At 31.6% G+C, this 26,692-nt stretch overlaps 2 protein-coding genes across 5 annotated transcripts in view; both read left to right on the top strand.

Annotated features, from left to right (window-relative positions):
• The window catches only part of LOC127737892 (uncharacterized), a 33,192-nt gene extending 17,992 nt beyond the window's left edge, over nt 1-15,200 (top strand). For both annotated transcript variants that reach the window (XM_052248847.1, XM_052248846.1), the window contains exons 2-4: nt 4,252-5,184; nt 7,726-7,887; nt 8,824-15,200. In XM_052248847.1, the coding sequence (XP_052104807.1) occupies nt 4,328-5,184; nt 7,726-7,887; nt 8,824-8,980 (1,176 nt within the window). In that variant the 5' untranslated portion in view covers nt 4,252-4,327 and the 3' untranslated portion in view covers nt 8,981-15,200. The remainder of the gene's footprint in view (nt 1-4,251; nt 5,185-7,725; nt 7,888-8,823) is intronic.
• A 4,370-nt stretch (nt 15,201-19,570) lies between these two features.
• LOC127737880 (Na(+)/H(+) exchanger beta-like) overlaps nt 19,571-26,692 on the top strand; it is a 103,085-nt gene continuing 95,963 nt past the window's right edge. For all 3 annotated transcript variants that reach the window (XM_052248831.1, XM_052248829.1, XM_052248828.1), the window contains exon 1: nt 19,571-19,615. The gene's annotated coding sequence lies outside the window, so the exon portion shown is untranslated. The remainder of the gene's footprint in view (nt 19,616-26,692) is intronic.

The raw sequence follows: 26,692 nt of genomic DNA, 5'->3' as shown, positions 1-26,692 counted from the left end.
GAGACAACAACCCGACCATAGAGCAGACAACAGCCGAAGGCCACCAATGGGTCTTCAATGCAGTGAGAAATTCCCGCACCCGGAGGCGTCCTTCAGCTGGCCCCTAAACAAATATGTATACTAGTTCAGTGATAATGGACGTCATACTAAACTCCAAATTATACATAAGAAACTAAAACTAAAAATGATACAAGACTAACAAAGGCCAGAGGCTCCTGACTTGGGACAGGCGCAAAAATGCGGCGGGGTTAAACATGTTTTTTGAGATCTCAACCCTCCCCCTATACCTCTAGCCAATGTAGAAAAAACAAATGTACAACAGTACGCACAGTAAAACTCAGTTTAAGAGAAGTCCGAGTCCAATGTCAGAATAGGAAACAAAAGGAAATAAACAAAATGACAATAATAAATAACAACAGACTACTAGCAGTTACTGACATGCCAGCTCCAGACCTCAATTAAACTGATTGAAAGATTATGTCTTCATCATATGAATATCAGGCACAATCCCTCCTGTTAGGGGTTTAGTATTGTACCATCATAAAATATATGAGAAGAACATAACCCTTGTCATGTTAACAACTGGTTTTAGAATAAATATGTTTAATTCCGATGCAAAGACCCTATAAGTGAATCAATATTAAAGCCAAAATATGCAATCTATAATGACCTGACAACAGTATCGTAACTATATCCCTTCTTAATAAGTCTGTTTAAAGGTTATGTTAGCTTTTGAGGTGAATACTGACATTTTTGTGCTTTGTAAAGAATATTACCATAAAAGATTGGATGTGAAATACCCAAACGTATAAGATGTCTGCATGTTGAGTTATATTTACTAATGATGTCCTTATACCAATGATAAAATTTAGTAAATGTTTTGACTTAAGTTTATGATATCGAAAACCCTGGTGTAATAATTTTTCAGTAATACATAAATTTCTCTTGCTAAAATCTAATACGTTGTTACATACACGAGCGAATCGTACAAGTTGAGATATATAAACACCATAAGATGGTGACAAGGGGAAGTCACCATCTAAAAATGGATAATTAACGATAGGAAATGAAAAATCATCTCTTTTATCATAAATTTTTGTATTAAGCTTCCCGTTAATGATATAGATATCAAGATCGAGGAAAGGACAGTGGTGATTGTTAGTATTAGCTTTATTTAAAGTAAGTTCAACAGGATAAATTTCTTTAGTATACATACTGAAGTCGTCATTATTGAGGGCAAATATATCATCCAAATATCTTACAATGCTTATTACCACAAAACACAGATCAAGTTTGTAATTGGATGGCTTGACTTTTACCGTTCATGAGTTATGCCCCTTTATAAACATAAAATTGCTGAATTTTTCGTTTCCGTTCTCTAATTTTAGTTTGCCTAACAGTGCTTGTTCAAAAATGGCATAAAAAGTATTAGGGTAGGCACTAAAAATTAGGGTAGGTAGGGTTAGCGGAAACACATGTATTATTTTTTTTGGCACCACAAAACACAGATCAAGTTTGAAATTGGGTGGCATCACTTTTACCGTTCTTACCGTTCTTGAGTTATGCCCCTTAATAAATTGAAAATTGCTAGATCTGTTTTTTCCGTTCTCTAACTTTATAAGTTTGCCTCAACCAAATGTTATGAAACTTATACACAATGCTTATAATCACAAAACGGTCTTAACTACATGAATCTTGCATTTGTATGTGGAAGTTGACTCATGCATATTAACAAGTGGGGGCATCTGTGGCCCAAAGACACATTCTCCATTTATTTTTTCATTGTATTATTTTTTTCTTCCAGGAAATATTTGATTACATGTGTACATTTCTTGTTCATAAAATTATGCAGTTTTGATAATAATAAGATTGCATTTCTTTCAAGCCAAGTTGTCTTTAAATTAACCATAGATGGTGTTTGCTGTTCTATTTAGGTCCATATAGTTTAATGCTTTTACCTTAAGTTTGATAGCTTTTATTCCAAACTTTTGGTACCCACCGTTACAAACTTTTCATTAATAGCTCCTCGGGATTCTGATCCCTCATTGGATTTCGGATCGTGATGCCCAGTATGTAATAAGTTACTTTAAAAGGTATGAAGAAACCACAAACAAACAAAAGTTTAAATGGTGGTCGAGTTATTAAAACTGTGCATCAATCAGTAAAAGTTTTGGAAACTTGAACCATACAATGTGTAATTCTATTCAAATATGATGCTTATCTTACAATTTATCCACCCTTGTATTCACAATTAAATGTTATTGTGTACATACACATATCAGATCAAGGATTTGTATACTCTACAAATCTTTGATAAGATACACCCATGAGAGGGTTAGCCTATTTGGGTGTATCTAATTTATACCAAGATATTATCATGGTTATTTCAAAATGATAGATTTCTAAAGTTTAGGAGGGTGGTATTTCAGCAATTTAACTTTGTTATGGTAAAGCATGACAATTGCAGGATATCCAATTACATTTAATGACATCTTCATTATTCTTGGTGTAAATATATTTACAAAATTTAAATTATATTTTATACACTGTCATGTTTGAATTGGGCTATCAGGAAAATAAAAGTAAATTCCACAATAATATAAAGTTAATACCTATTGATACTGATAAGAGTGAAAATATCATAAAAATTCTGTATGCATGAATGAAAATCATTATATCAATGAATGTAGTTTAAATGGTTGTATTTACTTGTAAACCTACAGCTTGTATACCTAAGGGGTATACCTTTATTCTTATGTACTATCAAAGAGAAAATTGATAGGTCAAAGGTGTTTAATTGAACTTTTTGTTAGACAGTTATTAAGGTATTGGCAATTTATTGCCATGATAGTTGATGTAATTAAGCAATGGTTTGTTTTTTAAATGATAACAGACAGCTTCTAGTGTCACACTAAGAGACATTAAGCTATTATCTTACAGGTGTAACATAAGGAAACTTTCAAGGTTTTAAGTGATCAAGTTTGTGTATTTTTTTTCAATTCATGGTTTCACACACAGACTTAGATTATATTTTGAATAATAAATTGATTGTTTGAAAACATTTTAGAATTTATTTACTAATTGTATTATACTGCTGTGAAGAAATCAGTTTTTAGTTTACACACTGTATCTAGTGTAAATAGATTGTAAATTTATATTTGATACATTAGCTACCATTATTAAATGTGTTTTTAACTAACAGGTAAAGTATTCAACCTCAAGTGTATTATTCATGAAGGAAACTAACTCTATCAGGTACAAAAAGATGTATTTAGTTCAAATGGGAAGGGAAACTTTTATGTTTAATTTTATATAATATTTGATATTGTTATGTTAAGGATATAATGTTCTCATCTTACTAGCGTTTGTACAAACATTGCAACGAACTTCAAAATAGTTATTCAGCTGATAATTGAAAAGTCTATATTTCATTTACCGGTAGGTTTACTTATTGTGTTTCGATGATTTTTTTATTAGTATATTAAGAATTGTAAGATTAACAGCAATATAAGAATCTTTCCCATATCTTGTCTTTGGTTGGTGTCTGCCTTAATTGTTTTTGTTTATTGCTTTTAGCATCAATCAGATCCTTGGCTTTCTCTTTTTGAATTGTTTTTCATTTTGTTATCTTGGGGCCTTACATAGTTTTCTATACTGTATGAGTTTTGCTTAGTATTAAAGGCTTTGTGATTAGCTGGAGTTGTTCACAACCTTGTCCATTGGTCTTTTATTAATAGTTGTTTTATTGGAAATTACCTTATACCTCATCTCCTTATTTAGGTTGTGGGTTTGATCTGAGGCTTTGTCAAACCAAAGACATTAAAATTGGTATTTGCTGCTTCTTCGCTGAGCATGCAGAATTTAGGAGTAAGAACAAAGACTGATCAGCCCAGAGTTAGGATAATGGTCTAGGTAGGGTGACATGTCTTCCTGAAGACGGCTACCTTGTGAAAAAGCACATTTAACATGTCGGAAATCCAGCTCAGTGTGTCGGTCTAGAACAAAGCAGAGTTTATATTCATATCACATCAACATGCTCACATCATGAATACGCATTTGATTTGCCACTGGACGTTATACAAATATCCATCCATCCATCTTATTTACATACAGATTTGTGGCTAAATTTTCCAGCTCCCAGGTATTAATGAAAAGCTTCTGTCTTGAAGTGACCAATACTAGTATTTTACAAAGAGTTTTCCTAATCATTTTACTTTCAAGAATGTAATTTACGAAAATTTCTATTTTCAGAGTTTAATTCATATAAAGTCATAAATGTGACCAGTAAGGCTACATATTTCCATTAATAACATTCTACACAGACAAGATGTCGGTGAGAGATGGTGTATTTACCCCTAGCCCTACGCCTCCAGCACATCCTAGGATCAGACCAGAGGCGTCAGAATATGCCCGAAAAAATAAAACCGGTTCTGAAGACTGGTATCATCATAACAATAGATATGAACAACCAAGAGCACAAGAACGAATAGTCTCAAATGAGGCTAGGAGTAATTTTGAAAAAAACAAAGGACATATGGATACTATTTTTACTTATGGTAATGGATCATCACAGATTGAAAATGGAACTAACGACATTCCAGTTCATGTCAGAAATGGTGGTAACTCTGAAGCAGAACAAAATGCATTAAAAGGGAGGGGGAGAATAGATCAGTTTTTTGATCAGGAAAATAATAGGAATTATTCTTCTCCACGTCCACAAGGAAGAGCTGTCACAGGAGATAGTGAGAAATTTGCCGAAATAAACAAAGGTTGTATGTCAGAATTCATGCAGGGTTATGCTGATCCTCCTGTAGAAAGAAAAGTTCATCCTCGTGGTGTAAAGGGTGAGGCTTCCGAAACTGCTGAAAATAATAAAGGTGGTGCTATGAGAAACTTGATAGAAAACTATGGTAACTTGAATGTCAATGATCAGCCTCAACCAAAGGTTAAAGGTTATGAAGCAGAGGAAAATGCTGAGAGGAATAAGGGATCTGTGAATAAAATCTTAAACACTTATATTTTAACACCTGGTACCCCTCCAGCACCAAAGGTGTATTATGAGGGACAGGCAATTCAGGAAAAATATCAGGGTAAAGGCATGGGACCAATGATCAGACAGGAAGGTGAAAGGTCAGTGAGGGAGCCAAAAATCAGCAAATTACATCAGCGATCAGAAGGTCCAGGGTGAGTTGGATTTTTTTGGGTGTTTTTTTTAGACAGGGATTGGTTCATTTACATTGGAAAGTAATTAAATACTTTCAATTACTTTTACAAAACTTTTTATTACATTACATTTTCAATTACACTGATTTTTGTCTCGCTTTGACGGAGTCAAAAAGCAAGACATAGGTATGCTGTTTCCGGCGGCGGCAGGGTCAACAATGTATTAGTTTGTGATTAGGTCTAGTTCATCTTGAACCACTAGTGGTAGGTCAGTGATATTTGGTCTGCAGTTGTATTAGCATTGGCACATCTCATTACCATGGAGATTGTTTGGCCCCGCCCCCTCAGTCAAGGTCTATTGACTTTGAAACGTTGCTTAGTTTACATGTATTAGTTTGTGATTAGGTCAGTTTATGGGGAACCACTAGTGGTAGGTCAATGATATTTGGTATGCAGTTGTATTAGCATTGGCACATCTCATTACCATGGAAATTATTTGGCCCCGCCCCCTCAGTCAAGGTCTATTGACTTTGAAACTTTGCTTAGTTTTCATGTATTAGTTTGTGATTAGGTCAGTTTATGGGGAACCACTAGTGGTAGGTTAATGATAATTGGTATGCAGTTGTATAAGCATTAGCACATCTCATTTCCATGGAGAATATTTGGTCCTTACCCCTCAGTCATGGTCTATTGACTTTGAAACTTTTACTTAGTTTACATGTATTAGTTTGTGATTAGGTCAGTTTAAGATGAACCACTAATGTTAAGTCAATGATATTCGGTATGCAAATGTATTGGCATTTGCAAGTTTCATTTCCATGGATTATATAGTCCCCACCCCTCATCATGGTTCATTGACTTTGAAACTTTTACATGTTTGTGTTTAGGTTTGTTGAAAGGGAACGACTTATGATAAGTCAATGGTATTTGGTATGCAGTTGTATTAGCATTGACACATCTCATTTCCATGGAGATTGTTTAGCCCTGTACCTTCAGTCATGGTTCATTGACTTTGAATATTTGCATAACTTACATGTAAAGTATTGCTATTTTAATTTCAACATATGCATTATCAAAATAACAAATAGGCGAGACATATCTCTGTGTTAACAGTTTATTTTTTATGTACTTTAACATGTTTAATATAAGTAATCAAGTTACACAATGCAACAGCAATTTTATAATGTTTGTATATATATCATTTTGTTATTTTGTATTTAAAAGTACACATTTTAACTGTTAAAAAATTGGAAATGTAAAAGAGTTTCCAACACATCAAGACAATTTTATTATCTACAAAGATTAGAAATTGAAAGTCACAAATTAGATTTATTGATTGTCAGATTTATTGTTATTTGGTATTGTCCAGTTGTAAATATGCCATGCATATTCAGGACAAGAACATTATACATCTAATAAGTAAGTTCTGGAAAGTGGATCACAGGGATGTAGGGTTTGAAATTTAAAGTGTATTTCTGGTACATAAAAAGAGATAACAAGAATTACATAAAATAATGCACAGTACAACAGACCACATTAACCTCCAACAACCAACTCCTCTGAAATTAAACAGAGACTAACAACACATTGCTCAGATACCCTGACTTTGTATAGACACAACATGTGGAGGGGTTAAACCAGTTTTATTTGCACCCCCCCCCCTTTCCTTTTTGCTTATCAAGACCATATGTAAAAAACTAAATCACAGAATAAATACCTCCACAGTGCATGTTGGATAATATTCATGTTATAATTTATTTGTTTAAAAAAATAAAAATAGTTATTTGATTTATTGAAACTTTATGAAATGCAATACGTTTATTTCTATAATGTTCTGACAGTGAGTCAGACAGCAACCAGCCACTAGACAAGTAAATTGACTTTTAATCAGCTTTTGACAATGGACAAACTAATGGTTTCTGTACAGACTTAAGCAATTACCGGTAACAAACATATAACAGTTACTTTACAGCCTCCAATAATCAATTAAACATCCAAATGTTACTTAATAATTGTAAATAGTATTTATCCTTTTAAGACAATGCAAGAATTCAAAAGCTACTAAACAACCAATTAATTTATTTAAAAGGTTACTAGATACAAGCTTCAACAACTAACCACAACACATCAACCAAACATCCAATGGTTATTGTACAGCTTTCAACAATTAACCAAACACCAAAGTTTAATACTGTGCAGTCCCATTAAGCAACTTAAGATCTATGGTTAAGTCTGTACAATCAGCAAAACATCTAAAGGGTTCTGTACAGCCTTTGACATCAACCCAATATTCAAGTGTTAGTAGTTGCTCAAGTAACTGTAGACTTCAACATTAACTTATCTAAGAGTTTCTAATGCAGCCTTCAACCAACAATCAACACATTCAAATTTGTTTATTTACATTTTGTACAGTGAACTGTAGGAGACTTTTTGTAGTTATGACAACTATCTATCTTTTTGCCCTTATTAAAACATGAAAAAGAGGGATCAGTTAATGATCAATATATACACAATTTCAATGGATCTTTTTATGACACTATGTCAATGATATTGCATTTACAGTTGGGATGAGGATCCACCAGCAGTAAGGATGAGACCAGAGGCTGAACAGATTGCTGCTAAATATAATGAAACACAGCTCGATAAAGTTGTCAGAGGAGAGGTGGCTCCACCTACAGTCAGAGATACTAAGGTCCCAAGACATCTGAAGGAAGCAGAGACTCCGTAAGTAATCTTGGTATAATATTTAATGTTCCCAACATTTCCTGTAGAGGGATTTTTCTTTTATAGCTTTTTCATCTATGGCGAGTATGCATTGCATTCAATGTTATATTGAATAACAATTACCAATCACATGTACTGGTAATCAAGTGATGTGTTAAGGATGTCAACAATATTTGATATGTGGATAGATTTTGAGGAAGATCTGTCCATATGGTATTTGAGTCATGTTAGCTATTACCAACACGTGGCATCCATCTTCATTGTTCAAACTTTTAAAAATCATCTTCCCTAGAAAATACTGTGCCAATTTGCACGAAAAACTTGGCCACCATCATCCTTAGGGCACTTGTTAAAATTATTGATTATGCCCTTCCATTACTGACCGACTGATGTTGACACACATTTAGCTCATTTTCCTGTAAAAATTGCTTATCTTTCTAAAGAAAGGTAGTAATACAACTATATATCCAACAGTGCTAAGTCAAGTTTTTTCCACCACCATACTCAATTAAAAGACTTAAAAATGATTGAAATTATGCACACAACTGTTCCCATTTTTCTACCTAAGATTTTGATCACTGTGATTAAAATGCATCTCCTCTGAAACCTTTTCAATTGGGTGCATTTTGAATATAAAATATTTAAAATTTTTGATAGAATTTTTTCCACGTCACATTTGCCTGCACTCTTGAATAACCTTCCTTAGGTAGGTTCAAGACCAAAAGCGTAGAAGCCCAAATTAAATGCAGCTAATTTAACCATTTCTGTTTGTTAAGAACCCTCCAAAATATCCTGATTTACACTATATGATTTTAAGCTGCTCAGGTACACTTTTTATGGAACTTCAATTCAAAATGTGATTCATTTTCATATATTATTACACAAATTACTGGTAACTTTGTACTTAACGATTTACGTTTTTTTTTTAAATTTCAGAAGACCACAGACATCACCATTAAGGACACGACCAGAAGCTATGGCTAACTATCAAAAACACAGAAGCTCGGAAATGGGGGCCATTTTAAGAATGGAATCAACGTCAGTAAACACACCAAGAAAGTATAACAGGAACATGCGTTCAGAGGACTGGTAAAGCTGATGGGTCTAGTCACAGTTCATATACTCAGACAGCTTAAGTTTGAAGTGCTTGCTTAAGATATGTTCAAATAGACATCTGATTTTATGTATAATTGTACATTTAGTTTTGATTTATTTTTACCACTGATGAACTATAAGAGAATTCAGTAAGCAGTTTTATTTGTATATTGTAGTCTTTTCACTTAAAATAAATTTTTTGAAATTGCTATAAAAAATGTTAATTTTCAAATTACAACTGCAGAAGTTATTCAGTTTCTTTGAAAATTTGTATGAGTTTTAATTATAAAAAAATAGCTTATTGACATATTGAACAACTTTTCACTTTTTTTTCTTACCGGTTGAATCAATGATATAAATGGATGATTAAGCATTCAAAAGTAAATGAACAGCAAAAGATGTATGAATTATTTGATTTATTATATATTTATAGATAAGTTTGCATTTTTTTAATATCAAAATGGAAGAGAATGCATAGTCCCTAAATATCTTTGATGAGTTTTATAGGTATACCTCTATGTTTTTCTATATAATCCCTCCACAGCCTATATCCAGTCAGCACTTTCAAAGACTTTTGATGAGTTTTATAGATGTACCTCTATGTTTTTCTATATAATCCCTCCACAGCCTATTGCCAGTCAGCACTTTCAAAGATTTTTTTACCCTGTTAAATTGAATTGTAATCATATTTCACAAACTTTTCATTATTAATTTGCATTGGAAAAAATGACATCATTGAATATTTGCATTGTAAGGACTTTTTCACTGAAATTTCAAAATCAGGAAATCTATACTCAAATATAATCTTATAACTGTATGTCTCTGTCATAGTATTCATCTTAGTCTGTTTTCAAATTATTAATTTACTTACCAAATTATAAATTTACTTACCAGGAGCAATGTTCAAAATAAAAAAGAAAAAATCAAGTTGAAAAGTGACATTTTATTGAACTGCAACATGTCAAATGTAGAGTAAAGGTCTGTCATCATCTTCCTCAACTGTGAATACTATGCCTTCTTATACATCACGTGCCTGTATATGTACCTATTATTTTTGGCTAAGTGGTGTATGTTGAAAGTTGTCTTGTTGGATATAATAAAACACTTAATGACTGGTTATTATTAGGGTTATAGCAAGTTTGCTGACCTTTGGAAATCAACTTTTGCCCTGGTCTGCATCAAGTTTCAGGGACAATGAAATTGCCATTACCCTCATAACAGTCAATAAGTGTATAATATTAAATTGCAAATGTCTGCCTTAATATTTTTTTTCAATTTTGGATATCTATCCTCAGTGGTATATGTATTTAAAATGAATCTGTTGTAATTTGTTTGGAATGGTTTTTGCATTATTAGTTAACCTGGTTTTCAAATCATGATTTACTGATTTGAAAGTATTAAATGAAAGGCTATACATTATGATATTTCAAATTATAATATATAAGGGATTTTTCTTATGACATGTCATTTCCACAAAAAGAATTATAGTAAATGAACTATGGTTAGTGACAAATGGTTAAGAATCCAAACTCTTACTCGTTTACATTAAACCTCAGAATTTTCCAAATCAATGTTTTTAAAATCATCATATTCTTCAATGTTTGACTTATATATTTTAGAAATAATATATATTTTTTTTATAAAAATGATTTTAAGCTTTAATCCCACCAGAAATTTGTGAACTATAAGTAAGAGATATTATCTGTTTACAATTGTTACTAGAAAACCCCACCATTTTATTTATATTTATAAGTACATAGCCAATATATACATGATATATTATAAATGTAACAAAGCTTGTCATCTCTGTATGAAGTCTAGTTAATAATTTGCCCCAGTGTTGGGGATATATGCACTGCATGCAATTGATAATATTGTTGTGCAAAATGCATTATAAAATTGTATCACTTGTTTATCGAGTCACAACTGTTAATTATTGTTGTTTTGAGTACGGACCTGGTCTAAGGATTTTTTATTTATTAATCAATGTATATTATGTTCCTAGTTGGGTCTTTTTTTTTCTTTTCTCACAATTGTAACACGATTAAGAAGCTTATCAAACATACAAATTGTGTTGAATGATGTTTTCTGAAATTTATAAGACTCTAAACAAACATATTTTAAATGACTATAAACAGACTGATATGAATATATTTATGTTTAATGATCTCTGGGCACTGTGTGATTATTTTGGAAACAGTCACCCAACTAAAAAAAAATATGCTTAAACACATAATAAAGCTTTGAGTTTGAAAAAAAAGCATGGTTGGCCCTGACAGTGTTGGAGAAAAGTCCAGTCAAATGATAGAAATTTAAAAAAAAATAATGATTATAATATGTACTTACTTTTAATTGTGTTGTATAATTTTTAAGAATTGAATGTATTTATTTGAAGTTTAATTCATTTGTAAAAACTGCTGTCCATTATTTTTTGTTGAGTATAAACCACTTGCCTGCCTTTATCAAAAATGTGATATGATCACTGTTTGTATGCACATTTTAAGTATGTTCAATACATCATACATTGTTAGTGCCTGTACACTCTAATTAATGAACAAAAAATGCATCCACATTATTTGGTCTCCGTTGGATAGTTGTCTCAATGGCTATCATACTATATCTTATTTCTATATTCATGTCTTAAATGAATTAATGTGATTTTATAAGATAATTATATAAATTACTCAAAAATGATAAAAAGTTGAATAATATATTCAATAATTAATTACAACTAGTGCTCACTATTAATTGTAAATTCCGCTAAAAAGGTTAAAACATCAGAAATGCTATAAAAAAGCTACCATCAAGTCATCTATGTATGAGTGCAATGGTGATATGAACAGTCCTATAGGCTTGGAATGACTTCAGCTAATATTCCAATATTACCTCTCTCTCCACTTTTTATATCATAGAGATTATAGTATGTTCTCTCCTATTGTGACTTAAAATTTATTCTGGATTCATGCTTATTTTACTGAATATGTTAATGTTTGGTTTGAAAAGAGCTGATTTTTTGTAAACAAATTTATTTTCAAAAGGCTGATGTAAATGAAAGATAAATTTGACAATTTTTGCTTTGATTAAAAATTTACTGTCTTACCATTTTAAGTGAATTTACTTTTGGTAGTAATTTAAGATTCAATATACCAACACTGTTCTTATACATATTTCAAGCCTGTAGAATGGTAAGTATGTGATATTTTTTCAATGCACTATTTACATTGATGACTTGTTTGTATCTCTCTCAAAGTAGTTTGTTTTAATGTTTTACCTATGGAACAGTTTGCTTGGATGATAAAAATTGTAATTTGATATAATTTTATACAGACTGTAAATAGAAGAGTAAAACACATACAATTAAGTCACAACAATTTTGTTTAGTGTAACCAATATTTTATTTTGAAAATAATAACGTAAACATTACAAAATGACAATTTTATTGGGATTGGAAAACAAGTGAATTTTCACTTTTACAAATTCCTCTCCCATATAATATAATAGTAGATGGATGGCATCAAAAATATTTGTTTAACTGAATAAGAAGCATTTGTTGACCAAATTCACAACTGAACTACAGTGCTATCAAACTACATAGGTGTAAATATAAATATAAATTAACGACAATTTAATTTATACATAATTATATATCTCAATACATGTATATGAAATTCACACGAATCTCTTTGTTTTAAGAATAAAATCTTGAATAATGAGAAAGTTATCAGAATTCTCAATGTCGGACATCAAAGGATTACCATACAGTAAGTTATGTATATTAGGCTGACATGACAAGTTACTCAGCATAAACTCTCTAAGTAATTGGTATTGCGGACAACGCAATAAAAAGTGTTCAGATGTTTCAATCTGTCTACATTTGCAAAAAGGATCAGTAACTAAATTTTTTCTATACAAATGTTCATTCAGACCACTGCTCTCAGTTCTAATTCTAGTGTACAAAATTTGTCCTAGTCTACTACCACTATAAAAATATTTTGGGACAACCCAACAATTTTGTTTCTTCTATTACATTACAGAATTACATTCTACAGTAGCAATTGTTTATTTTATTATTTATTAAATACATATGTATTTTTAAAAGGCATTACCAGTCTTTCAGATTAGAAATGCATTTATTTGTAGTAAAATAGATTTAGGAATCGAAGTGTCAACATTAGAAAAAACTTTAGACAGTGCCCAGTAAAAGGTAGTTTACTAGACTTAAGGTATAACTTTTACTAGTTAACAAAGACTGATTTATTTTTAGAAAAAGAATTCATGATTAATAAATTGAAAAGGATCTCAGAAATGTTTTAAGACTAGACATGATCTTGACATTGATCACATTCTTTAAAATTTTTATTTGTGACTTAATAATATAAGATATAAGATCATCACCAGGAGTTAATTTTCCCAAAATTTAGATTAAACAAGGATTTTAAAAGATAAAGGACTGAAATAAAAATTTTGCTTGTCATTAGAATTCAGGGATTTAAATCTTACTAGACCTATTCATTTTCTGTTGGACTGAAGATAGGACAATATCAATTCAAAACCTAATGTTTTTGGAGTAAAAACCCAAATCCAGGGTTAAGTTCAACAACTATAAAAAGAAGTATTTTATAAAATATGGTAGACTTATACAGAAATTTTTTTTTGAGCATGATGATTTGATATGAACACTAAGAGAAGTACAAATGTGTATAATGGCATGTACAAATATTCAAATATTCTGGGTTTTTTTATATGCATTTTTTTATTGTACATTATACTTATTTCTTGAATAGTTATGTTACCTATACATGTACTGTAATGAATATCATCCTGTTTTTCTTCTTCTGTGAACAAAGGAAAATTAAAACTGTTTATAGATCAGTTAAGTTACACTTAGACAGTTTTATGCATATTATGTAGTATCATCATTGTATGTCCTTATGAGGTTTAATCTCAGTTTTAACTTTTTTAAATCATTTATAAATTTTATGACACTTTATGATGAGTTATACTTAATATATAATGTTATCAAAATAATTCTATTTTTTAGGGGTACAATGAATGGCTTTGATGTTGACAAGAGTTATCTCCCATGCTAAAATTATTTAAATTTTTATAAGCTTTTTCATTTATGTTGAATAATAACACTTGGACCAAAATAAGCACAATTCGGTATGTGTTTTAAAGACCAAACTATTCTATGAACTTGTATTTGTATCAGTAGGAGAAAAAACAAAATCATAGTTTTGTTTTATTTGAAGGTTAAGCTTTCTCACGTTAATAAAAGAGTGAATGGAAGGACAAAATATATAACATGACTCCAGTAATATTTGATGTTTTATAAACTTCCAAAACAACATTAGAATATTTTGATAAAATGTCTATAGAGAGATCGGACTTGTCATGTCTTAACATGTCCAGGATTCTGGAAATGGTAATTTCAAATGTGGCACTGATTCCTTGACAAAAAATTTCTCCTATAAACAAATACATTAAAATCACTTTAAAAAATTAAAGATAATGCTAATAATAAATAAATCCTTTTCAAATATCATGACATATACCCTCACATTATCAAAAGGGTAAGTGTCCAGAATTAAACACTTGGGGCATGGGAGGCACTTTTTTAAGACCCCAACCAACCATAATATAAAACTTTCTTTCAAAATATTAAGGAAGATGCAACCACCCATAATTTATTAATTTGAGTACCTCCATGATAAATTTTAGAATAACCTTAATTAGAATTTTCTAGGAAAATTATGATTATGGAAAGAAATGCCACATGTTTAGAGAAATTCATTTTCTAGTTAAATTTCTATGGGCAGATAATGGTATAAATAATATATGTCTTCTGCATTAAATGCAAATTTTTGTTTGTTCAATAATAAAACATAAAATGTATTTTTAACTGTTAAAAGTTTTATTTCTCCTCATCTTTAATGTCAACCATGATCAAATTTATACGTCCAGTTTTCTACAATTAACTTATATATTTTACATATCATACATATATAAATTTTATTATCTATGCAAATTTTAAAAAGATATGTTTATACATTTTTTTAGAAAACAAATATTTTTGTTTTGTTCATTCCAGAACAGATTTATCCTCCATGTTGTGAATTGTTTTGTCAAATTGTTATCTGCCAATTTAGTTTTTGTATAAACAGATTTTTCATATGCAAAAAAAACAAAAATGAAATAAAAAAGATATGACAAACCGTCTTAATACTTCTTTTATCTGTTCAGTGGATAAATTGGTAATAGATACATGTGTATGCTTTGAAGTTCCTATCTGGATATAATGACCTAGAGTACAAGAACAAAATATATTTTCTATTGTCAAAGTAAATAAGAAGCAAAAGTAGTTTACCAAAACTCAAAATTTGAAAATTCATTTAAAATATACCAACCAGGAGAAAATAACTGAGGGAAATCACATGAACTCCAAATGGAGATACATGTAACATATCATGTGCATCTGCTATTATGGAATTGTTTGAAGAATTTTTTCACATTTTTCCTGACTTTGAAACTTAGTTATTTTCCAGCAAAATTCTTCCCCTTCATGTCATTGCAACTCCATTGTAAACATTTTACGTTCAGTAGTCACAAATATTGCAACCCGCCCATTTGAGACTTTAATCGTAAAATATTACAAAAGTACCATATGTACATAAGCTGAGAGCCAACCGTTTTATATGATGGATAATGTTAGTTTTTGTTTTAGTGTTTTTATCCTCCAGACAATTTATGTCAAATGATGGTGCCAATATTCACATACAGTGAGGTTTTGGGATAGTAATAGCCAGACAAATATTTCCTGACCAAATTTCAGCCAATGTCAGTCTATTCATAGCTGTTATAACCTTGACCTTTGAGTTATTGACCTTAAATTAATTTGCTGTCTTTCTCTTCAGAAGTAGCATTACCCATGCAAGTTTTGAAAAAAAAACTATTTCTGGCTCATAAGATATTGTTCAGAAACAAAACTCTACCAAAATTTGTTCTCTTCCCAAAGTACTTTATCAAACTATTTTTTTTAATGATGATTAACTATGTATTATCAGAAAACAAAAAATTTGCCCAGGTACAGTCTACTTAATGGCTGCTGTGAAATAGATTTTTGACCATGACCTCAAAATGTATTTATACACCACCTCTGTTCTCTTGGTAGTGTGCATGATCACCTTGAGTGTTGGAGGTTGTGGGTTTGATCCCCGGCTTGGTAAAACAAAAGATTTTAAGATTAGAATTTGCTGCTTCTCCACTAAGCACGAAGGCATTAAGGAGTAAGAGCAGACTGGTAGGCTAGGAGTCTGTATAATGTGTCCGAGTAGGGTGTCATGTCTCCCTGCAGACTGTTAACTTGTGAACTAGCACGTTCAAAATCCAGCTCACTGTGTTCGTCCAGTATAAAGAAGAGTTCATATTCATATCGCATTAATATGTTCTAATCCTATGCATTTAAATTGCTGCTGGACATTAAACAGTCATCCATCATCATCAAAATAAATAGGGTCTTTTCCAGCCAAAGGTGCATCATCCACCTACAATTGTAAAGATCTGAATTATAGCTCAAAGACTGATGTCTGGAAACAGGATGAGTCTATTATTTGACTTGACCTGGGAACTTCTGACCAAAAAAAATAAGAGGTGTTGTTCATTCCAAAGAGCATTTTCAATCTAAATTTTAGTGAATGTTGGACATACTTTTCTAAAAATTTCCTCTTGAAATCAAATTTTGACCCAATTTCAGTCTACCAATGCTGCTGTTCGATCCTGACTTAGTGTATGTCTCTGGTATCACCATAGAATAAATATAGCTAGATATTTTTTCACATATGTCTGGATATGTCTGGTGATAACTAGAAAAAATTAAGGACGTAAGGGAGCTACTGTTTGATTTTTATGTGGGGCTAGGATGCATTTTTGTCGAGCCTTCGACTTTAGTCGAAAAAGCGAGACATAGCGATCCTACATTCCGTCGGCGTCGTCGTCGTCGTTGGCGGCGTCCACAAATATTCACTCTGTGGTTAAAGTTTTTGAAATTTTAATAACTTTCTTAAACTATCCTGGATTTCTTCCAAACTTGGACAGAAGCTTGTTTATGATCATAAGATAGTATCCAGAAGTAAATTTTGTAAAAATAAAATTCCATTTTTTCCGTATTTTACTTATAAATGGACTTAGTTTTTCTGCCGGGAAATATTACATTCACTCTGTGGTTAAAGTTTTTAAAATTTTAATTACTTTCTTAAACTATCCTGGGTTTGTACCAAACTTGGACAGAAGCTTGTTTACAATCATAAGATAGTATCTAGAAGTAAATTTTGTAAAAAAATAAATCCATTTTTTCCGTATTTTACCTTTAAATGGACTTAGATTTTCTGCCAGGAAACAACACATTCGCTCTGTGGTTAAAGTTTTTAAAATTTGAAAAACTTTCTTATACTACTTTGGATTTGTACCAAACTTGGACAGAAGCTTGTTTATGATCAAAAGCTAGTATCTAGAAGGATGTTTTGTAAAAAAATAAATCCATTTTTTCCGTATTTTACTTTTAAATGGACTTAAATTTTCTGCCAGGAAACAACACATTCACTCTGTGGTTAAAGTTTTTAAAATTTTAATAACTTTCTTATACTATTTTGAATTTGTACCAAACTTGGACAGAAGCTTGTTTATGATCAAATGCTAGTATCTAGAAGGAAATTTTGTTTTCTTCCAGTTAACATTACATTCAGTCTGCAGTTAAAGTTTTTAAACATTTATTAGATTCATAAACTATCCTGGATTTTTACCAAACTTGGACAGAAGCTTCTTACAATCAAAAGATAATATCAAGAGGAATATTTTTATTGATTTACTTCCTCATTTTTGTTGAGCCTGCGATTAACAGAAAAAGTAGGCGAGACACTGGGTTCCGCGGAACCCTTACAAATTTTTTTTTAGTTGTAATCTCTGTCCTGCCTTTTTATTTTTCACTCTATTCGGTCCTGCCTTTTTTTTATTAGTGTATCCTGACTTTTTTTACATAAACTGTCATCCTGCCTTTTTTATACGCCCGTCAAAATCTTCTGTCCGTCTGTCCATCTGTCTGTCTGTCTGTCCGGCGTAAACATGTGGCACCGTAACTTTAGAACGACTTATCCAAATTTCATGAAACTTAACATAGTTGTTTCTTATAATGGTCAAACGATCTGTATACTTTTTGGTGAATATAAGATTAAAACTTTTTGAGTTACGCGTATACGGGACTTAGTAACTAAAACAGGTGTGTGTTTTTTTTCACATGTCGCGCCGTATCTCAAAAACAATTTATGATTATTGCTTAAAACTTTACACACTTCTTAGTTATATTAATCTAAAGATCTGTATACTTTTTGGTGATGATTCAAAATTTTATTTTTGAGTTATTGAGTATTTTGTAAAAAAAGGGGAGGGGTTTTTCACATGTCGCGCCGTATCTCAAAAACGATTTATTATTATGGCTTAAAATTTTACACACTTCTTAGTTATATTAATCTTAAGATCTGTAAACTTTTTGGTTTTGATTCAAAATTTTATTGTACAGATATTGATTTTTTTTTTTTAAAAAGGGGGGTTTTCACATGTTGCGCTGTATCTCAAAAACGATTTATGATTATTGCTTAAAATTTTACAAACTTCTTAGTTATATTAATCTAAAGATCTGTATACTTTTTGGTTTTGATTCAAAATTTTATTTTAGAGATATTGAGTTTTTTGTAAAAAAAAAAGGGGGGGGGTTTTCGCATGTCACGCCGTATGTCAGAAACTATTTATGATTATTGCATAAAAATTCACACACAAGACGACGGGCGTATCATGCGCTCATGGCGCAGCTGTTTATTATTTTTTTTGCCAAGTTGCTCATCCTGCTTTTTTTTTTTACTCAAAACTCCTGTCCTGCCTTTTTTTTTCAAATTTCATCCTAGCCCCCATAAAAATCAAATGGTAGCTCCCTAATTGGTGTGTGATGCGAAGTTCGAAAAATGTTTAAAATTTATCAATAACGATAATACAGGCAGATAACATGGTCTTCAGTTGTTTTATATTAAATACCTTGTATTCCTGGTACTCTACAGTGCAGATCAATGCTGGGAACAGTATGTCAATATATATGTTCCTGATCAAAGGAAAATAATTTTTGGTAGCAGCAAAAATACAACATAAATATTCGGGGAAAAACAAACTTTAACATAGTCATACTCTTTTCAAATAATAAGCATAATATACAAGAGACTACAAAATAAAATAAAAATCATAGCGAATGGACCCAGGGCAAACAGGTATAAGGGCGAACTGACCCCGGGCGAACAGGTATTAGGGCGAACGGACCCGGATTCCTTTCACAGAATCACTTGAATTGCACATTTTAAAAAAATATATCTTCAAAATTTTAAATTGATAGACCTTAAATTTATGTAACCAAACAAAAACCTCAGATAAGGGGCTCATTTATTCTATGACTAATATGTTAACGTGTAACAGTCCCAGATTTATTGTAGACTGGGGACATATAATTCGGAATTGATATTCCGATTTCGGTTTAGAATAGTATAATAATTCCTAAAAGGGGAGGCTACCCATACGAACTTCCAAACAAGAACGAAAGGTAAGTGCGAAAGGTTTGAAGTATATATTTTAGAACAACTTCGGCACTGGAAGTTACATGATTCTATCCTAAATTGACGTAGGTTCTTGAATTAATTTACGTACATGACAAAAATTGTACATTGTAATGGTCTTGAATAGGATGTGAAACTTTTGTCGAAGTTCCGCATTCTTTCTAACAAATTTAAGTCAATGTTTACTTGTCATACATTTATGCAATATAACATGAACAAGAGTTGTATTGTTTTAATTATTTGTTATCGATTTTTTACACTTCCTAGCGACAAGTTGCAAATTTAAATGCATTTTAGAAATGAAAACAAAAAATTATGGCTGTGTTTACAAATCCTTGGTTTACACCTCAAAACTCACACAAGGCATAACGTGCAGTTGGAAAAGTTTTAAGGCCTAGCATCCACTTGATATGTCATATTAAAGTTAAATGCATTTTGTGTTTCAGGAAGGTAAAACATCTTGGATTTTTATGGGCTTTTTTTCATCACTGCAGTATTAAGCTGCGGAACCATAACTCATATGGCCCTTATGATATTTTTTGATTTTTGCTGACCAGCACAATAAGGTACGAGAGTTCCCAATAATAGTATAAAGTATAAATTAACTCGAGCAGGTTTACAGTTTATTTATACTTTATACTGTTATGGGGAACTCTCGTACCTTATATAGCTGTTCAATAACATTTGGAACATTTGTTGCAGAGAACCTGATTTAGAGTTGTTGCCCATACAACACTTCCATCAATTAATAATCAAAATACGACGACACAACGAGCAAAATTGATCCATTCAGTTGATAGACGTCGAATTATATTAAAAGTGCCGGCACTTTAAAAAGAGGAATGTTTGCAGAAACAAGTCATACCTACTGACCCAAAGGAAATTAAATATTTAATAAATTAGAATTGAGATTCCTCCTAGAATTTAATCTGGGACATAATATATATTGACGTGACTTGACACTTGACATCTATCAAATACATTGTCGGGTCATTTTATAATTACCGATATGATACTGAAACAGAGATATATGTCAAATGCCCGTCTTAATCCAAAGAAGATATTATCTTACGTAAACTCTACTAAACTACTGAACCGGAGATGTGTCAAATTACGTATACGTATTTGCTATTATTTGACGATAATATACGGCCCTACATTGCCAATTCGAAACAGTTTTAAAATAATGATTGGAAATTTTCTTATATTTTATAACAATAATGTAAAAAATAATCAATACCAAAACAATAAAATGAACAATTATAAACAAGGAATTATTTGAATCTGGAATAATTTTGAATTCTGGAAAATTGATTAGAAATGTATGATGAAAACTAACCCAACTAAATAGGGTTAGCCATGCGTGCATGGCTAAGGTTAATTTTACTTTCACTATCATTTCAGTATGAACTAACTAACCCCCCTTAGCCATGCGCGCATGGCTAACCCTATTTAGTTGGGTTAGTTTTCATCATATATTTCTCATCAATTTTCCAGAATTCAAAATTATTCCAGATTCAAATAATTCCTTGTTTATACAGAAACTAACGTTTTTAAAAGAGAAAATGGCAATTGCGATTATAACTTTCTTTCCATTTTGATTCTATTTTATCATTATAATGAAACAATAAAAAACAAACTTTCACTAAAAAGTGCTAAAACATGTAAAATGTGGGTTTTTTTATGAACAGATTATAAAAGAAGAAAAATCTCTGTATCTGTATATATATATACATCAAAAATAAATAATTTGAGCTGCGTCATAGAAATCGACCTCATGCAAGTGCACATATACATGTACATTGATAAGAGTTAGACTTTGATTGATTTTGGAACATTGAAATATGAAGTTAAAGATGAATGTTTGTCTGTTTTGTAGGGTTGTTATATCGCCTCAAATTCAAACATTTACAGACTTTGCATAGAGAATTTTTTCAACCCGAAATAAGTAAACAGATGTATTGATATGCATTTGCATAATGTTGATTTCTATCAGACTCAGCTCATTTCATTAAATATTATTTGTGTTGATCACAAATTATTTTCTCAGTAGAAAATTATTATTTTAATTATTTTACATTTGATTACTGATCAAAGGTACCTGTTGTACAAAAAATGTTGTAGCGGTTGGGGCATTAAGTTTTACCCTTGTCCGTCATATGTATGTACATACGTCCGTACGTCCCAAAATTGGTTTTCGTTCCCTAACTTGAGTTTGCCTCAACCAAATGTTATGAAACTTATACACAATGCTTATTACCACAAAACACAGATCAAGTTTGAATTTTGGTGGTGTCACTTTAACCGTTCTAGAGTTATGCCCCTTTATAAATGGAAAAATTGCAAAATTTTTAGTTTCCGTTCTCTTATTTAAGTTTGCCTCAACCAAATGTTATGAAACTTATACACAATGCTTATTACCACAAAACACAGATGAAGTATGAATTTGGTGGCGTCACTTTAACTGTTCTAGAGTTATGCCCCTTTATAAATGGAAAAATTGCAAAATTTTTAGTTTCCGCTTTTTAACTTTAGTTTGCCTCAACCAAATGTTATGAAACTTATACACAATGCTTATTACCACAAAACACATATCAAGTTTGAATTTTGGTGGTGTTACTTTAACCGTTCTAGAGTTATGCCCCTTTATAAATGGAAAAATTGCAAAATTTTTAGTTTCCGTTCTCTAACTTAAGTTTGCCTCAACCAAATGTTATGAAACTTACACACAATGCTTATTACTACAAAACACAGATCAAGTTTGAATTTTGGTGGCGTCACTTTTACTGTTCTAGAGTTATGCCCCTTTATAAATGGAAAAATTGCAAAATTTTTATTTTCTTCTAAATTTCAGGTAATTTTTATACGACCGCAAAAATTAAAAATTTTTTGGTCGTATATTGGTATGACGTTGGCGTCGTCGTCGTCGTTGTCGTCGTCGTCCGAAGACACATTGGTTTTCGCACTCTAACTTTAGTGTAAGTCAATGGATCTCCATGAAATTTTACCATAAGGTTCAAGACCACGAAAGGAAGGTTGGGATTGATTTTGGGGGTTATGGTACCAACAGTTAAGGAATTAGGGGCCAAAAAGGGGCCAAAAATAAGCATTTTTGTAACTTCCAGACAATAACTTGTGTGTAAGTGTATGGATCTCTCTGACATTGTACCACAAGGTTCCATATCACAAAGGGAAGGCTGTAATTGATTTTGGGGGTAATTGCCTCAAAATTTTAGGAATTAGGGGCCAAAAAAGGGGCAAAAAACAAGCATTTTTCTAGTTTCATGACAATAACTTGTGTGTAAGTGTTTGGATATTTCTGAAATTGTACTACAAGGTTCCATATCACAAAGGGAAAGCTGGAATTGAGTTTGGGGGTAATTGCCCGAAACGTTTAGGAATTGGGGGCCAAAAAGGGGCCAAAAATAAGCATTTTTTCTAGTTTGCAGACAATAACTTGTGTTCAAGTGTATGGATCTCTCTGAAATTGTACTGCAAGGTACCATACCACAAAGGGAAGGCTGGGATTGAGTTTGGGGGTGATGAATCATAAGGGGTTCAAAAAATTTTGGGGGGGGGATTTTTTTTTTTTTTCTTTTTTTTTCTTTTTTTCCTTTTTTTTTTCTTTTAAAATTTTCCATTTTAAGTTGGTTATTTCTGATTTATATTTAAAAGCAAATAATAATGATATGGTAGGAGATACACACCAAACAGGATGTGTAAATTATTATATAATAAGTATTGTGCAATAGCAAGAAATTTTCAATTGCACAGTATTGCACAATAGCAAGAAATCTTCAATTGCACAGTATTGCGCAATAGCAAGAAATCTTCAATTGCACAGTATTGCACAATAGCAAGAAATATCCAATAGCACAATATTGCGCAATAGCAAGAAATTGTCAATTGTACAGTATTGCGCAATAGCAAGAAATATTCAATTGCACAGTATTGCGCAAAAGAAGATACTTCGTATAAATTGCTTATTTCTTGATCAATTTCAATGGGGTTTTATTCTTGAATTCTTGGGGTTCTTTAATATGCTGAATCTAACCGTGTATTAAGTTTTTGGATTTTGGGCCCCATTTTTAAATTGGTCCACATTGAGGTCCAAAGGGTCCAAAATTTAACTTTGTTTGATTTCATCAAAAATTTAATTATTGGGGTTCTTTGATATGCCGAATCTAACCGTGTATTTAGATCCTTAACTTTTGGTTCCGTTTTCAAATTGGTCTACATTCAGGTCCAAAGGGTCCAAAATTAAACTTAGTTTGATTTTAACAAAAATTGAATTTTTAGGGTTCTTTGATATGCTGAATCTAAACATGTGTATTTAGATTTTTGATTATGGGCCCAGTTTTCAAGTTGGTCCAATCGGGGTCCAAAATTAAACTTTGTTTGATTTCAACAAAAATTGAATATATGGGGTTCTTTGATATGCTGAATCTAACCATGTATTTAGATTTTTGATTTTTGGGCCCCGTTATCAACTTTGTCCATATTGAGGTCAAAAGGGTCAAAAATTAAACTTTGTTTGATTTCATCAAAAATTGAATTCTTGGGGTTCTTTGATATGCTGAATCTAACCATGTATTTAGATTTTGGATATTGGACCATAATAGGTGAATGTCCAATTTAAAATTTTTAAGTTCTTAGACCACATTCATTCTGTGTCAGAAACCTATGCTGTGTCAAATATTTAATCACAATCCAAATTCAGAGCTGTATCAAGCTTGAATGTTGTGTCCATACTTCAGACATGTGACAGAGTTGTCAAGCCACAACTGGAGATTTGGAAATTTTCAGCTGGAGTATGGGCTTCATAACTGGAGATTTTTTATCGACCTATTTATCGACGTACGCAATGGTTTTTTGTGTGTTTAAACTGCATATCTTCTTTTTTGTTTGTTAAAAGAACAATAATTCCATACCTTTCAACAACTCCATATCCATTTTTACTTGATAAAAATAGAAGATAAGGGGTTTCAAATATTTATTCATTATATATAATTCAAGATAAAGCGATCAGCCATCATACAGAGTTGGCAAAAAGTACCCCTGATTCAGCTACATTGTCAACTTTGGTACTACTACTGAACATGCTTGTAACAGAAGGTGTTAATTGATAGAGTTGTAGGCTTGCTGGTGGGTAGCTGTCCCCATAAGTTTGGTCAAATCATTAGGGCCACCACAGTCAGCTTTGCATGAAGTGTAGTAAGCATGGTCTTGACCCTTGGTACTGGATCTGCATCATTTGAAATCAGATCTCCAGGCAGAGTTGAATTTGGCTAGATACTTGGTCTTCTTTTATTTGCTGCTGGGGTATTTGGTGATATAAAAATACGGTTTGCATTTTGTCAAATTCTAAAATTTTAGAATAGTCCAAGACAACTGTACTTATATAGGTATTCCATTGGCTTGGATAGAAAACAAGCCATAAATATCATATTTGAGTTGATTTCATTTGTCTTTGAGGTTCAGTAAACGTTCCATGTTTTCAACAGCATCAAATTAAATTGTTGTTTATACAACTTGTACAATTTAATCCTTTGTCAGTATTTCACTTTTAATCAACCTTGCTTGTGTCTTAAACTAGCTAGTTGATCACTAGGTAATTGCCTATTATCTTTTATTTATTGTTGTATATACAGTTTAATCCTAAACACCTCAGGCTAATTTTACCTATTTTAACTTTTGACACAAAATCCATTACAGGAAACTTCCGTTTTTCTCGGACTTTTCCCATATCAATTTCGAGTTTCTCGGACTTTTTCTCTGTCCGTATCGATTTTGTAAACAAAAATGTCTAATGAAAATTTTACGAGGTTGACATTTTCAAAAAGCGGAAGATTTCAAATTTTAACGGGAGGGACGGAAGAGGGTCTGAAATGCGGGAGATTTTGACTCCCGCCGGAAGAATCACATGTATGATACTTGCCCCAACTGTTCAGGGTTCGACCTCTGCGGTCGTATCAAGCTGTGCCCTGCGGAGCATTTTATTAAAATTGGAGTTATCTTTCTTTGTCCATGATTATAGATCAATGCTTTATACAATGCAATGTTTAATTCTTACTTCCACTGATAAAACACAGATCAAGTTGAATTTGGGTAGTGTCACTTTAAGCATTATTGAGTTATGCCCTTTATAAATCGAAAGATTGCAAAATTTTTAGTTTCCATTCTGTAGCTTAAGTTTGCCCCAACAAAACATTATGAAACCTATACACAATATTCATTTCCACAAAACTAAGATCAAGTACAAATTTTTTGTTTCCGTTTTTTAACTTTAGTTTGCCTCATCCTGTTATGAAACTTATACACAAGGCTTATTACTACGTAATACAGATTAAGTATGAAATTTGGTGGCGACACTTTTACCATTCCTGAGTTATGTCCCTTTATAAACATAAAAATTGCTGAATTTTTCGTTTCCGTTCTCAAACTTTAGTTTGTCTCAACCAAATGTTATAAAACTTATACACAACTGTTCTAGAGTTATGCGTGTTTACAAATAGAAAAATTGCTGAATTTTTAATTTCTGTTCTCTCCTTTAGTTAGCCTCAAGCAAATGTTATGAGACTAACACAATGTTTATTACCACAAAACTCAGATCAAGTTCAAATTTGGGTAGCGTCACTTTTACCGTTCTTTAGTTATGTCCCTTTATATCTATATGATATGCAAGCGGGGGCATCATCTGTGTCCACATGTGGACACTATCCACATTTATTTATTTATTTCTTTTATTTTTGTTGTTACTTTTTGTCCAACAATTTGTATTTTTTATTGTTGTTGCAAGAATTCTTTTCATCTGTGAAAATTATGTTCATTGAGGAAACAAGTTATACTATAAAGTCTAAGCTACCCCCCCCCCCCCCCCCCCCCCCCCCCCCCCCCTCCTCCTTTTTCCATTTAATAAAACCTTTATTATTTATATGATACAAATTTGAAGAGTTATACTTATTTTATTTAACTTTGGGAATTTTATTGTTTTCAAAGAGTTTGGACTCCTGTGGTGTACCGGTAGTAAGGAAAAACCTACGAGATTCTAATCCCATTAGTAT

Source organism: Mytilus californianus, unplaced genomic scaffold, assembly GCF_021869535.1.
Source record: "Mytilus californianus isolate M0D057914Y unplaced genomic scaffold, xbMytCali1.0.p SCAF_4, whole genome shotgun sequence".
NCBI lineage: Eukaryota > Metazoa > Mollusca > Bivalvia > Mytilida > Mytilidae > Mytilus > Mytilus californianus.
The sequence above is the reverse complement of the archived record's forward strand: the minus strand, read 5'-3'. Positions and strand labels throughout refer to the sequence as shown.